At 36.0% G+C, this 13847-nt stretch overlaps 2 protein-coding genes across 2 annotated transcripts; both read left to right on the top strand.

Moving 5' to 3' along the window:
* The first annotated feature begins 1365 nt into the window (after window positions 1–1365).
* Window positions 1366–5045, top strand: LOC125193293 (sugar carrier protein C-like). Its single transcript, XM_048091065.1, has 4 exons — window positions 1366–1486; window positions 2061–2389; window positions 3394–4023; window positions 4539–5045. The coding sequence occupies exons 1-4, from the start codon at window positions 1378–1380 to the stop codon at window positions 4941–4943; spliced, it is 1473 nt and encodes a 490-aa protein (XP_047947022.1). The 5' UTR covers window positions 1366–1377; the 3' UTR covers window positions 4944–5045.
* Window positions 5046–11698: 6653 nt separating this feature from the next.
* LOC125196552 (protein CELLULOSE SYNTHASE INTERACTIVE 1-like) lies at window positions 11699–13643 on the top strand. The gene has a single exon (XM_048095114.1). It carries the CDS (start codon window positions 11811–11813, stop codon window positions 13542–13544), a length of 1734 nt encoding a protein of 577 aa, XP_047951071.1. The 5' UTR covers window positions 11699–11810; the 3' UTR covers window positions 13545–13643.
* Window positions 13644–13847: the final 204 nt, after the last annotated feature.

The following is a 13847-nucleotide window of genomic DNA, read 5'->3' as shown; positions in this document are numbered from 1 at the left end:
GTCCGGCACGACAGTGGTATATTCCCAACATCGGCGACATCATGTACGCGTGTATCATTTTGCACAACATGATTGTCGAAAGTGAAGGGGACGAACTGACTCAGTGGACCAGCGAAGATGACACGGGTGCCGGTCCAAGCCACGGCGTGGCCACCGCGAATGTGAACATGGGGGTACCTCATGGAGAGGTTGAGCGGTTGCGCGCATTTGCCGACATGCGGCAAAGAAATGCCCATATTCGACTTCAGGAGGATATCATCGAAGAGGTTTGGACGCGGAGGGGTGGACACTGATGTGGTTGTTTTTTTTTTCTATCTACTATATAATTTTTTTTTTCGAATGATGTATGTTTTTTTTAATGAAATATTCGTATTCCCGTTCGTATTCGTGTCGAATTTTAATTCCGTGAATTTTAATTTTAATTGTGAATTAATTTAATTGTGGGAAGGGCTAGTGGAAGGGCTAGTGGGAAGTCTGATGTGACATGCAGTTTTTATGGGAAGGGCTAGTGGAGGTCCTAGTGGGAGGGGCGCCACCGGAGACATATTTTGACGATAAGCACAATATTTCAATTGGTAACACACTTCTCAATCAATTAATAAATGATGGTTTGAAACTTTGAATCGCCTGGAACAGTACCTTTTGTATTTCTTGTAACAATAAATAACAAAATAGGGAGAGATGATAAATGTAATAATATAGAGGAGACGAGTTCTTGAAGATGTGAAATAACAAAATAGGGAGAGATGATAAATGTAATAATATAGAGGAGACGAGTTCTTGAAGATGTGAAACACATACTCCACAGGCACAGTAGTAGTATTTGCTAAGCGGAGGTGTATTAAAATGAGTTTCTAGATATATACACATGGATCCATCTACACAATTCCCTTGATACAAAGTACTAACATACTAGTATCAATTAATAGTAGGAGTATGACTTATGAAAACTTTTTTGAAAATTCACATATTAAGACACAATCATTTTTTTTGACAAAACTTTGGAAGGTTATACATAATTATATTTGGTGCAACCATAATATATAAAATGAATTATTAACAAATATAAATAATCGCGTAGGTACATATATATTAATATTTGTTCTTTGGTTAAAGATGATCAGCTCTTCAATATTCCTCCTTATAAGGAATTAACAATAAGCAAATTTTAAATTATGGTAAATAGTAATCGTAGTCTAGACATTGGAAGAGTAATTACATGACGGTGCCGTTGAGAGGGGGAAATGACTTATCATGACTCTTATAATTCTACTACTGGGACCCAAAAACTGCTCACGACTCGGAATTCGTCAAAATTTTCCATTTTTTGTTTCCATTATGATAATACTATTTCCTCGATTTTGAGAGAGAGAGATAATGGGCGAAGAGAAAGAATATCCAGGCAACTTGACACCTTACGCTATTATAACCTGCGTTATTGCAGCCACAGGCGGTCTCACTTTCGGTTATGATATCGGAATTTCAGGTATTTTTAATGAAATTTTTCCTTATATTAGATTAAATGAACAAAATCTTTAGAGAAAATAATTATTCGTAAGTTAATTATATTGTACAATAAGCTATGAAAGATCCAGGAAGATTTAAGAAAACATATTTGTAATTTGTCAAGGTTCAGGCCATAAAGTATGATTATAAAAAGTACAGTTGTGTAATTTCCACCTAATTTTGTGTTTTGGGGTGAAAATCCAACTCAGACTCTAATAATTCAAATCAATATTTTCAATCTCGTGCCTACAACAAACGTTTCAATATAATACTTTAATAACTAGAAAACCAATACAACACTTAAACCAATTTTACCCTTTAGAATCTAATTTTGACGCACAAAATGAATCGATGCATTTTTTTACTTCTTAAAGTTTAAAATTAAGACAATAAAGTTATTAGTAGTATTAATTCAGATATGAAGTGTCGAATATCTCAGGATTATAGTGACTAAGGCACTAAGCAATGGAATCAAATTTGAATTCGAGTTGTTAATTTATTCTAAACACTCTCTCAAATAATAGAAACAAATGTATAATTATTATGATTAACAGGTGGAGTTACGTCAATGGATGCATTCTTGAAGATGTATTTCCCGTCAGTGCGGAAGAAGTGGATGGAGGATTCGAGTGAGAATCAATATTGCGTATTTGATAGCCATTTGCTCTCTATGTTTACATCGTCCTTGTATTTGGCTGCACTTTCCTCGTCGGTCGTCGCATCGACGTTGACAAGAAAAGTGGGCAGAAAGACAACGATGGTGGGCGGAGGTGTGCTCTTCTTCGTCGGAGCTTTGATCAATGCGTTGGCCCCTTCTCATGCTCTATGGATGCTCATTCTTGGCCGTATTCTTCAGGGATTTGGAGTTGGATTTTCTATCCAGGTTTCTTAACTTTGTCAATCTATGGATATGAATCATATGATCACAACCACGTGACATCCCCATATTTTCCACATTTATTTTTGGTTTACAAGCTTTAAAAATAACCCCCGCACTGAAACTGTTTGACTTTGCAAAACAAAATGGATTGAAAAAGTCAGTGGAGTAGAGTCTTTAATATAATACTCCATTCGTACATGAAAAATAAATATATTTTTGCTATTTTTAGATATCCAAAAAAATTGTCTCATTTCTAAAAATAGAAAGTTTTTGTCATACTTTACCTACCTTGTTCTCCTTTCTAACAATTTTATTCACTTTTTTTCTCTCTTTTACTTTACCTAAGTTTTCTCCTTCTCTTACTTTACCACCAAAATTCGCGCCATCCACAAATAAGACTTTTTTTGGATGGAGGTTTTATATTAATTTTTAATTAGTCAAATATAGTACTCCGTAAATTAATAGAATGTGAGATTCACTTGTTAAAATAGTAAAAATAAAATAAGATAATAAAGACGGATCCATATAATAAAATAATAGGTATGAGACCTTTAATAAAGATATGGAGTATGAATATAGGACTTTATAGTGTGAATATAGGACTTTAGTGTGAGACATTTAATAGAGATAGGAAATGAATTAAGTGAAATTCGCTTAAAATAGGCAAAGACCTATTTCATAAAATACCGCAGCTATCAATTTCATAAATTACTGTAAGGCTCTGCTCGATAACATGAAATTAGGCATGCGAAATTGGAATTAGAGTCTTTAGTTCTAAATCAAATGTTTGGCACTTCAAAATATTTAAATTTGGAATTGACTTACAATTTCAATTCTTCCCATTTTCATAATTTGAGTTTCATATCAATAGTAGAAATTGAAATTCCAAACAAGTTAAAATTGTGCGCATTCAGACTATATAATCTCTTCGAACTCAATTTCATAAACTCTACTTTTTTTTAAGAAATCACTTTTATAATAGGTACTAATAACTTGTGTTTGAGCAGTCTGTTCCATTGTACCTGTCTGAGATGGCTCCTTACAAGTACAGAGGTGGACTCAACATTGGATTTCAATTATGCATAACCATAGGCATCTTAGCGGCGAATCTATTAAACTATGCATTTAACAAAATCAAGGGTGGGTTCGGGTGGCGGCTGAGCCTAGGAGGCGCCGCCGTCCCTGCCGCTATCGTTACCATAGGCGCCTTAGCCCTTCCGGAGACACCGAATTTCATGATCGAGCGAGGCAAGCACGACGAGGCCAGAGCCAAGCTCAGGAGGCTTCGCGGCGTAGACGATGTGGATCAAGAGTTCAACGACATAGTTAAAGCGTGTGAGGCGTCCAAGAATGTGGAATATCCATGGAGGAACCTCTTCAAGAAGAAGTATAGGTTTTATCTGATGATGGCAATCGCCATTCCCCTGTTTCAAGGGCTGAGCGGCATCAACGTCATCATGTTTTACGTGCCCGTCGTGTTCAAGTCCGTCGGCTTTAACAGCCACGCGGCATTGATGTCGACCGTGTTCACCGGTGGGGTGAATGTCTTGGCCACCGTGGTCTCCATTTATGGAGTGGATAGGTGGGGAAGAAGGTTCCTTTTCATTGAAGGAGGCATCCAAATGCTCATTTCTCAGGTAAATCATATGCTCACTTCTCAAATAAATTACTCCCTCCAGTTTTCCATTTTGGTTCGTTCTATATTAATTGTCTCATTTCATTTTTACCGCTTTTGGTAGTGAACTCCGCATTTTACTAACTCATTTCCATCGATATTTTATCAGTATAAAACTACTATAGTAAGTACTATAAAAGTATGAGTCGCATTCTACTAACTTTTTCAATTCACTTTCTATTACTTTTTTTAAAAGTCAGGTTAAAGTGAGACACATATTGACATTTTAACCAAAACTTTCCAATAATACCTCGCCAAGCGAACTTCAAAATTTTGAAAATTTGGACTAATACAAATTCCTAAATGTCAAAAGTTCATGTATGTTTTGACCAAGAAAATAGAATTAGTTAAATACCGATAATTGGGTATAGCTCATGTTTTTGTATACGATTAACCATACTATATATATAAAAAATGAGGCTATTTTACTTGATCCAATTTTGGTAATGACGCGCTATTTTGATAAAATTTGATCAGATTGTAGTTGGAATATGCATGGGCGTGACATACGGGGTGGATGGAGCGGTAAGAGAGACGACACCCAAGTGGTATGCAATTGTGCTAGTGGTGTTTATATGCATATTTGTGGGTGGATTTGCCTGGTCATGGGGGCCTCTAGCTTGGCTGGTGCCTAGTGAAATATTCCCACTCGAAATTCGGTCTGCGGCTCAGAGCTTGAATGTCTCGGTCAACATGGGCTGCACCTTTCTTATCGCTCAAACCTTCTTCACCATGCTTTGTCACTTTAAATTTGGCGTCTTCTTCCTCTTTGGCTTCTTTGCCTTGGTTATGACTATCTTCATATACTTGGTCTTGCCAGAGACCAACAATATTCCCATCCAAGAAATGCCTATGCAAATTGCTATTGTCCGAGTTTTGTGAGGCCTTAATTAGAACTCCTTTGCTACACCAAATGAGATAGTTTAAAAATTATTTTTGTTTTACATTATAGACTTCAATCAAAACTCATGTCACGTCATTTTCTATTTTGGTTTTAATTTTCAGGCAATTTAATTTCATTGGAAAAATAAAAAAAATTTAAATTATTTCGTTTACATATAATCATCAAGTTTCTAATTAAAGAGACCATCAACGTTATGACTAATTATGCTTATGCACACGAATCATGTTTTGGGCTTGGGTGCCCAGCCCAATATAGGCCTTACATATGAGTTATAGTCCTTCATTAATTTCATTTATACAACTATATTTTTACTCTTTTAGTTCAATACTGAATATAGAAATTTATTAAAAATATGCGCTTTTAAAAGCATTCGACTTTTAATGTATAATTAGTGAAGTAAGAAAGCATCAACAAAGTAGAGAAAATAGTGATTAAAGTATTGTTAGTTAAGAATGAGTTATACCTCAATTAGTGAGTAAAAAATTATCTAAAATAGAAAGTTTATAATTTTAAGGAATAGACTAAAAAGAAAATAGATGCGGAGTAACATTTTTAAGGGAAGAAAGGAGTATAAAATTTCATATGAAAAAAACAACAACAAAGCTTTAGTCATACACCATCAAAATTATTATGATGCCTTGTCATTTGTAAATAGCTTATATATACAATTAGAACGTATATGAAAATTGCTGAACATTTGAAATATCGAATTCAACATATCACCGAGCTAGAAATTTAAAAAGGTAAGTACTACTATCAAATATTAGCCATATAGTCCATATATACCCGTCGAGTTGATCACATATCGATACCTAATTTTCATAAAAGTTTAACATTCATGTTCCGATGATTGAAAATCGAGCTAGTTTTCTTACTTGACATTTGAAATTTTTTAACATTAATGTTCTGATGATTGAAAATCAAGATAATTTTTTTATGTACCACTCCAAACTCGAGCTCTTCTGGCATGTTGCAGGGCGTATTAATGTATTGATCAATAAACTTGACTCGCTATATATAGATTCAAGGCATCCGCAACGCATCTAGCTGCGGTCCCTATCTCGTTTTCAAGAGACGAGTTGGCATCGAGACAACGATGCGGCAAGCATCTCGTCCCGAAGAGACGAGCCAGCTCGTTGCGCATCGCGCGCAGAAGAGGCCGGCCTCGAGCTGGCTCGCCACGCGCGGCGTGACGCCCACTCGCCGGCACGCTAGTGGGCGTCGTAATAATGACGTCATAATTCGTTTTTTTTTTTTTAATTTGATTTTTCGAAAAAAAAAATTAAAAAACGGTAATATGACCGTTGAACGGTCGAATTTTAAAAAATTTTTTATTCTATAAATACTCTTCTCATTCTTCATTTTACATACAAACACACATCTATTCTTCTTTCATCTCTCTTTCTTTCCTCTCCAATCACTTCTATAAATCATTCCTTTATTTTTGTAATAAAATTAATGCAGACAGCTATAATGTTGATACATTCACTCTTTTGCTTTTAATCTTGACGTGTAGAATCTATATTCGATATATGTATTATTGTTAATACACACAATACTTTTTTATTTTTATTAGACCAAAGGTTGTTCTTTGGCAAAATCATTGATTGTTTCTAATGCTAATTTATAAGGAACTTGAATTGTGGAATAACTATTTCAAGGATTTAAGGTTGCTATATATGCAAAGACTAAAATCAATCCTACCGAGTAGTACTATTTAATAAAGATCGGATGAATCTTATAATAGTAGTAGTACTTAGAGTATTTGATAACATGATTTGGAAATATGAGTTCGATACATATATAGTACAAATTTTTAGAGCATTGGGGTTGGACCACGGCAATTACAATGACTGCGGTCCTTGCGAATAAAATAGCCGCCCATACTACATAGAAAAGAGCCCAATAATAGTTTGGCATCTTTTTTTTAATTAAGTAAAATTCGACACAATTTTCTTTAGATGTGGTAAAACCAAATTATGTATGTCGCGCAAACCACAAATAAGGGGTAAATCACATTTAGAAATTCAAATGTGGCATGCATGCGGCATGCCTATAAGTCACACCGATAAAATTAGATCCAAATATATGCCTTTTTTTTTAATAAGTTTTGAAGTCCTAGAACAACTAGTTAGTGGGGATTTTCGATTGTTTACACATTGGATTCTAGCTAATAGTATTAAACATGACTTAACCAAGACATAGCCAACTATAATAGATTTAATTCCATTATTAGAGCATCAATTTGCTTCTTTAGGGCACTAAAGCTAACTCGCATTTGTATCATTATGCTGAAATCATTGTTGACACAATAACTCAAAGAATAATGGTTTGAGGAAAGACACAATAACAATCATTTTGATTGCAAATGTATGAATATGATTATAATATCTTGCAAATTATGATAAACCTTAGTGATATACATATGATCTTCTTACATTGGACCTTTTCACTTGGAAGCTAAGTCTAGTTCATGTTTGAAATTTCACTTGCTCCTCACTCAAAGTCTTTTCAAATAATCAAATATTATGATGAACATTTTGAGCAATTTTTCCTTTCTACCAAACATTAGACTAAACCTTCAAACAATAACACACCACTTACTTATCTATATGCTTCTTTTATAGGCATGTGGCAGCCATTTCACTCTACAAACTATATTCCAACAAACCATTATTTTGTCTTTGTGTTTCTTCCCTTCGTAGTCCCTATCTTGATAATAATTAATTGACATACATAAATGTTTTAAAATGTAATTAATAATCAGTTATAATTATTGGTATAGAGTGTCTAATTAATCTATTCATAATTAATCAACAATTACCTATTAATAGGTTTTTTTGTTTGAATAAGATTATGACGATGATAGTATATGTTAACTCCTAGTGATAGAAATATAAACAGGGGGGGGATTATCCGTTTTAATGCAACAAAATTATTGGAATCTTAGAAATTAATTAACTACTGATTAGTACGGATTTGAAATAATTAGTTGGCTATTTTGGAGAGTTGCTAGAGATTTTATTTATTTAATTAATTATAGCCCCAGGGGATTTATTTTTCCTTTCCAGATCATATGAAGTCGTTTTGAGCAACTTAAAGCAATATTATATTACGGAGGGATTTAAGGATTTTAATGAAAAAGATTTTAAAAAAGTACTAGTTGGATTTTTTAAAATATACTGTTTATATAATTATATCTATTTGAATCGTAAATATAACATATACTCGAGTGTTGGTGTTTATTTGATGAAATTTTTTGCAAGTCTTTACCAATTCGATCCAGCCTATCAACATACGCTAGTCTGTTAGAATAATAAGATTTTATAAGTGATTTCGTGACACAGATAGCTAGCTAAACATATATGGAAAAAGGAAAACTAAAATTGATTGGAGTAGAAGTGATTTCTTGGTTTCCTAGTATTTATTTGTTTATTTATTAATAGCAATATAGTATGGTTAACGAAATGAGTGTATTACTAATAAAAGTGCATGCCAACTCAATCATGCCAGTGAAGGGAAAAGTATTCCTGGACGAAACAAACTTTTGGGGCTTAACAATACAGCATATATATATATATGAAATCAATATACTTCCTTCTATGTTAATTATCTTAATATTTCTAGAACTTCAATTCATCATTATTTTGTATTAATATATGTGATAATAGTATGGAAATTGTATATATAGTTATATAGAATTATGAGAAAGGAGTGAGGGAGCATATTCTTTTAGTAGACTAGTATATAATTTAAAACATTTTAGCCAAATGTGTCAAATCTCATGATTCCATACACTATTGTCAAGCAAACAAGTCCATATTTACAAAAAATAATATACATAATCACCTTTACAATGATATTATCCCTCATGCCGAATAATCGTCTATATATTAATTAATTCTAGGTGTTGGTGACATTTGCTCTACTAAATTACTAATAATGTGATGAATGGAGCCAATATCTACACATGTACATTCCAAAATACTATTACTACAAGGCACCGCCCCATTAAATATCACTTTTAAATTTTAAAAAGGTTAATATAATTTTTAACTCATGGTTAATTACTTAATTTTATAAACTATAAAGCTGACGCATATTTATAAATTATAATAATAATCTAAAGGCTGGCATTACAACAAAGAGGAAATATTAAATAAGAATCCGCCACAAACCAAATTATGGTCATTTTTGTCTTGTAATGAAACGGATTGGCCTTAATTAGACATTTAGCCTACTTTTTTTGTGGTCCCTTTTATTTTACTAAATTTTGTTTCCCAACTTTCCAAAATCTTGATAAGAAAATATTTGCCTTGTGATGCCATGTTTCCCCATTTTCCGTTAAATTCATTGTTACAAAATCGTTTTCTATTTAACAACCAGTAACACCTAGCTACATATAGGAGTTGCTTCGTGTCGAAATATCGTATGTAGGAATATTGCTTTTCGAAAATGCATTATTTCAAAATTTGATTTACAAAACAGTCATACTCATACTTCACCATCCGCTATTATATGGAGCATAAATCTGTCATGAGACCATTGTTTTTAGATTCACTTTTACTGTAAGAATTCGATAAATAAATACGTAGGTCGTGACTCAAGACTAAAATAAAAAAAAGGACAAAGTTCGAAGAAAAAAGATGATGAGACAAGGACTTGTACTAGAAGTGCGGATCGTGTACTTGGTTGGCAAGGGGTACGACCTGTGCATACCGTCGTCCTCCAAAATAGAATAAATGATGTGGCTGCGTGGTTTGTAGGATGATTCATGCAATCCGCGTCAAGCGCTATCTCTTGTACCATAGAGCTATACTTGGTCGCATTGATTGTAGGACAAGTCACATAGTCGAGTTCATCGACCTAGGACACGCCCACTGGCGGAGCCAATTAAGGGCAAGGGGGGACAGTGGTTACCCCAAAATTCTCTAATTATTAGTACTATTTGAGAGTATTTAATATCAAAATTGTCACAATGGTCTAGTGGTATTGCACTCCTTTCTCATTGATTAGATCATGTGTTTGATTCTATTTGGACACCAAATTAAATTTCTTATTTTGTTAAAACAAATTGGTGTCTATAACTGTAACCATTGGAAATATTTTCACTAATATTTTGTAATTATATACTTCTACGTAACAATTGTTAACTTTTTTTTATTATATTTAATAATTATTATATGAAAATGAGAATTTTTCTATTAAATATTAGTAAGATTTAGAGAAATAAAATAGAATGTTAAACTAATCTAAATGATGACCAATATTGTTCACATTTTCACCGAAACTTTTCCAAAATAATGTAAAAGATGATTTCTGAGTAACGATTTACTTCATGTAAAAATTTATTGCACCCCCAAATCAAAGGTTCTGGATCCGCCACTGGACACGCCACTCGGTTAACACATCAAACTATGAGACCCATGATTTATTGGCCAACATAATATTTTTGGATTCTAATCCCAACTCAGCGTCCTCTACTCTATAAGATGACCTTCCTAGATCATAATTAAAGATTTATTACATTTTGGAGAGTCAGGAACAAATAAAAATCCCAAGAATTAAAAGAGTGCAAATGCAATCAACATGATTGAAGGGATCGACTTTCAATCTTGTGATTTCCAAATTATTTAAACCCCCTAGTTCTATTTTCGCAGCTAAGACGCATAATAATTAAATAGGTGGAGTACTATACTATTTCAGCCAAAGGACTGTGACATTATTTATTTTTTGTCATTAATAAAAGTGATAAATAATGTTAACTGAATTTTATTGTAGTATAGAAAAGACTGACCTCAAAAGCAAGAATCTCACACGTGGTGGTGGGGGTTGAGGAGAATGCATATCGAAAGCTACTCTTTTATCTGTTGTATCCATTTCACCTTATTTTAAAAAAAGGCTATATTCTGTGGTCCATTTTCCATATATTTAACCCACTGTATCTGCATCCCTCTTAATTACCATGCTCACAATTTACTGCACCACTATGCTACACAAGTTAATGAGTAGAAACATACAAATAAAAAAAAAGTCAAAACGAGCTCACTTTTTAACAAATGCAGCGTAGTTTTTATTCTATGAGATGTGACAAAAACATATTATGCATGTCAGTATAATGACTCAGCTTATCTTCGAATAAGACACTATATTATCTGAAAAGACAACATTTTATGTGACTACTTTTTTGGAGTTTTTTGTTAAGTTGAATTGGCTCTTTGAGCTCTATCTAAAGGGTTGGAAAAATATACTTTGCCAAAATGCACGTTATACTGGATTAAAATAAATTTGCTTTACTAGCATGTCTCGTGAATTCGCTCTAATTGATCAAATTGGGCATAGGAATATATTAGGATGAACTCTGATGATAGTATAGAAAGTAAACTCAAAATATAGGTAAATAAATTACTTAAAACCGCAAGATTTAAAACTACAGTTAACCGCGTAATATGAGCCCACAAAGTCAAGAAATGAATACGATTGTGCTCAAAACAATTTCATTTTTTTATTAAAATTATTGAAAACGTTAAAAAATTAAAGTAAATCATCTAACTATATGAAAATGAAATACGAAAAAATGTGCGACGTTCCAACTGACTAGACCTGTAGCCGACCGCAATTACCAAGGTACCCCTACCCTCGGCGTCATTATTCGCATACAGCCATGCCTATTTTTGTAACTCCACACAAAATTGCGGTTCTGTCGCAAACTGTATTACAAATTTTAATAGACCAATTCTTCACAACAGATAAGATTCCCACAAAAACCCACACCTCTCAATCTCACCGCCCGCCGGAATCTTGAATCTCCGCCGCAATGGGTTCCTTCCAAATCCAATAAAGAAATGGGAGAGGAAGAAACCGCCCCCTCGTCCTCATCTGTAACAGAGAAACAACAATTAAAGCAAGCAATTCTTCAAATTTCCTCTTTAATTTCAGTTTCCCATTCAATCAAGGTCTTCACCGCGAAATGGCAGGCGGCGAGGATCAAGCTCGAGGAGCTCTTCTCTCACCTCGCCGCCATCGAGAACTGCGGATTGGGCGGCCAAAATGAGCCGCTGTCCGCGGCGGTGGAGGAGATTCTCGCCACGCTGGCAAATTACGGCGAGCTAGCGCGGCGGTGCTCGGAATCCTCCTACAGCGGGAAGCTCCTCATGCAGAGCGATCTCGACATGCTCACGGCCAGGCTCGACGCCCACACCGGCAGCCTCCGCGATATCTACGCCGCGGGGCTGCTCGAGCAGAGCCACGCGCTCGTCGTGTCGAGGCCGAGCTGCTCCTCCGCCTCCAAGGACGACGTGCGTTTCTACCTCAACGACGTCGTTTCCAGGCTCAAAATTGGGGGTAAAATTATGAAATTGGAAGCCCTAATCGCCTTCAACGAAGTGATTCGAGAAGATGATAGATTCGTCAAGATCGCTATAGAGATTGATGGCTTCGTTAACCTACTTGTCAATTTGCTTGATTTTCACGAGGAGGAGGTGGTGGAGGAGGCCGCCGCGGCGGTCTCCTCCATCACCGGATTCCCGCCGGGGAAATCCGCGCTCATCGCCGCCGGCGCGATTGCGCCGCTGATCAGAGTGGTGGAGAGCGGCACCGAGCTGAGCAAGGAGTTCGCGGCGAGGTGCTTGATCAAAATGACGGAGAATTCCGATAACGTGTGGGCGGTTTCCGCCCACGGCGGCGTCCCTGCTCTGTTAAAAATCTGTTGCGGCAACGGCGCCAGTGGGAGTGAGCTGGTTTGCTTGGCTTGTGGAGTGCTGAAAAACCTCGCGGCGGTGGAGGAGATCAAGCGGTTCATGGTGGAAGACGGCGCTGTAGCTGGCCTCGTCGACCTGGCCGGAAGCAGGGGAGACGAGGCCGCGCAGATCAGCGCTCTTGATCTTTTGCAGACAATGGCTTATAGAGATGAATCAATTCGAGAAACGATCATTACACACGGTGGAATTCCGATGCTTGTCGGGATCATGGATCCGGCTCGGGCAGTTTCCACGAAAACGAGAGAGGTTGCGTTTCGAAGCATGACGATGATATGCTTGTCGTGCGAGAGGTCGATGTTGAGCTCGGGTTTAGCGGATCACATACTACATTTCCTCCGGTTCGGGGAGGGTCCAGTCCAGGAACTGGCCTTAAAGGCCAGTTTCTGGCTGTGTGGAGCGTCCGAGTACGCCAAAAAGGCGATGGGGGACGCAGGGTTCATGCCTGTAATCGTAAAGTTTCTCGATTCCAAGTCGTTCGAGATAAGGGAAATTGCAGCCGAGACGCTGTCGAGCATGCTAGTGGTGCCTAAGAATAGGAAGAGGTTCGTGCAGGATGATGAAAACGTTGTCATTTTGATGCAAATGCTTGACCCCGAGCAAGGGAGCTCGGGGAATAAGAAGCTTCTGCTTTCGATTTTGATGTCGTTGGCAAGGAGTAATAGCGCGAGGAAGAAAATGTTGAGTTCGGGATACCTTAAAAACATCGAGAAGCTAGCCGAGGACGAGGGTGAGGATGAGACTTCGGATGCGAAGAAGATTGTCAGGAAATTGTGTTCCTCTAGATTTCGTAATGTATTCAATGTTTTCCGGCATTCTTGAAAATTCTATATTACACTCCACCTTTTGTTTTATTTGTATTAATGTCTGGTTCAAGATTTTTGTTCTGTAAATCCATATTATTAGAGAGTTTTTTTATTATTAGTAGTGGCAATGGCCTTTCAAAATCCATCTTTACCATCAATATCAATACTACTACTGATTATAATAGCTTGTTTGGGACTTCCGTAACTTCATATTCATTGCTTTTGTGTAATTGTGTTTGTTGGTTGCACAGTGTGTTGTCATCCATCGCTGCTCGTGGGAAGTCACGTGATATTTGAATGTGGTCTAGTACAAGTCGTA

This window comes from Salvia hispanica, chromosome 6 (assembly GCF_023119035.1).
Source record: "Salvia hispanica cultivar TCC Black 2014 chromosome 6, UniMelb_Shisp_WGS_1.0, whole genome shotgun sequence".
Classification (NCBI taxonomy): Eukaryota; Viridiplantae; Streptophyta; class Magnoliopsida; order Lamiales; family Lamiaceae; genus Salvia; species Salvia hispanica.
This window is presented reverse-complemented; position numbering and strand designations above follow the sequence as displayed.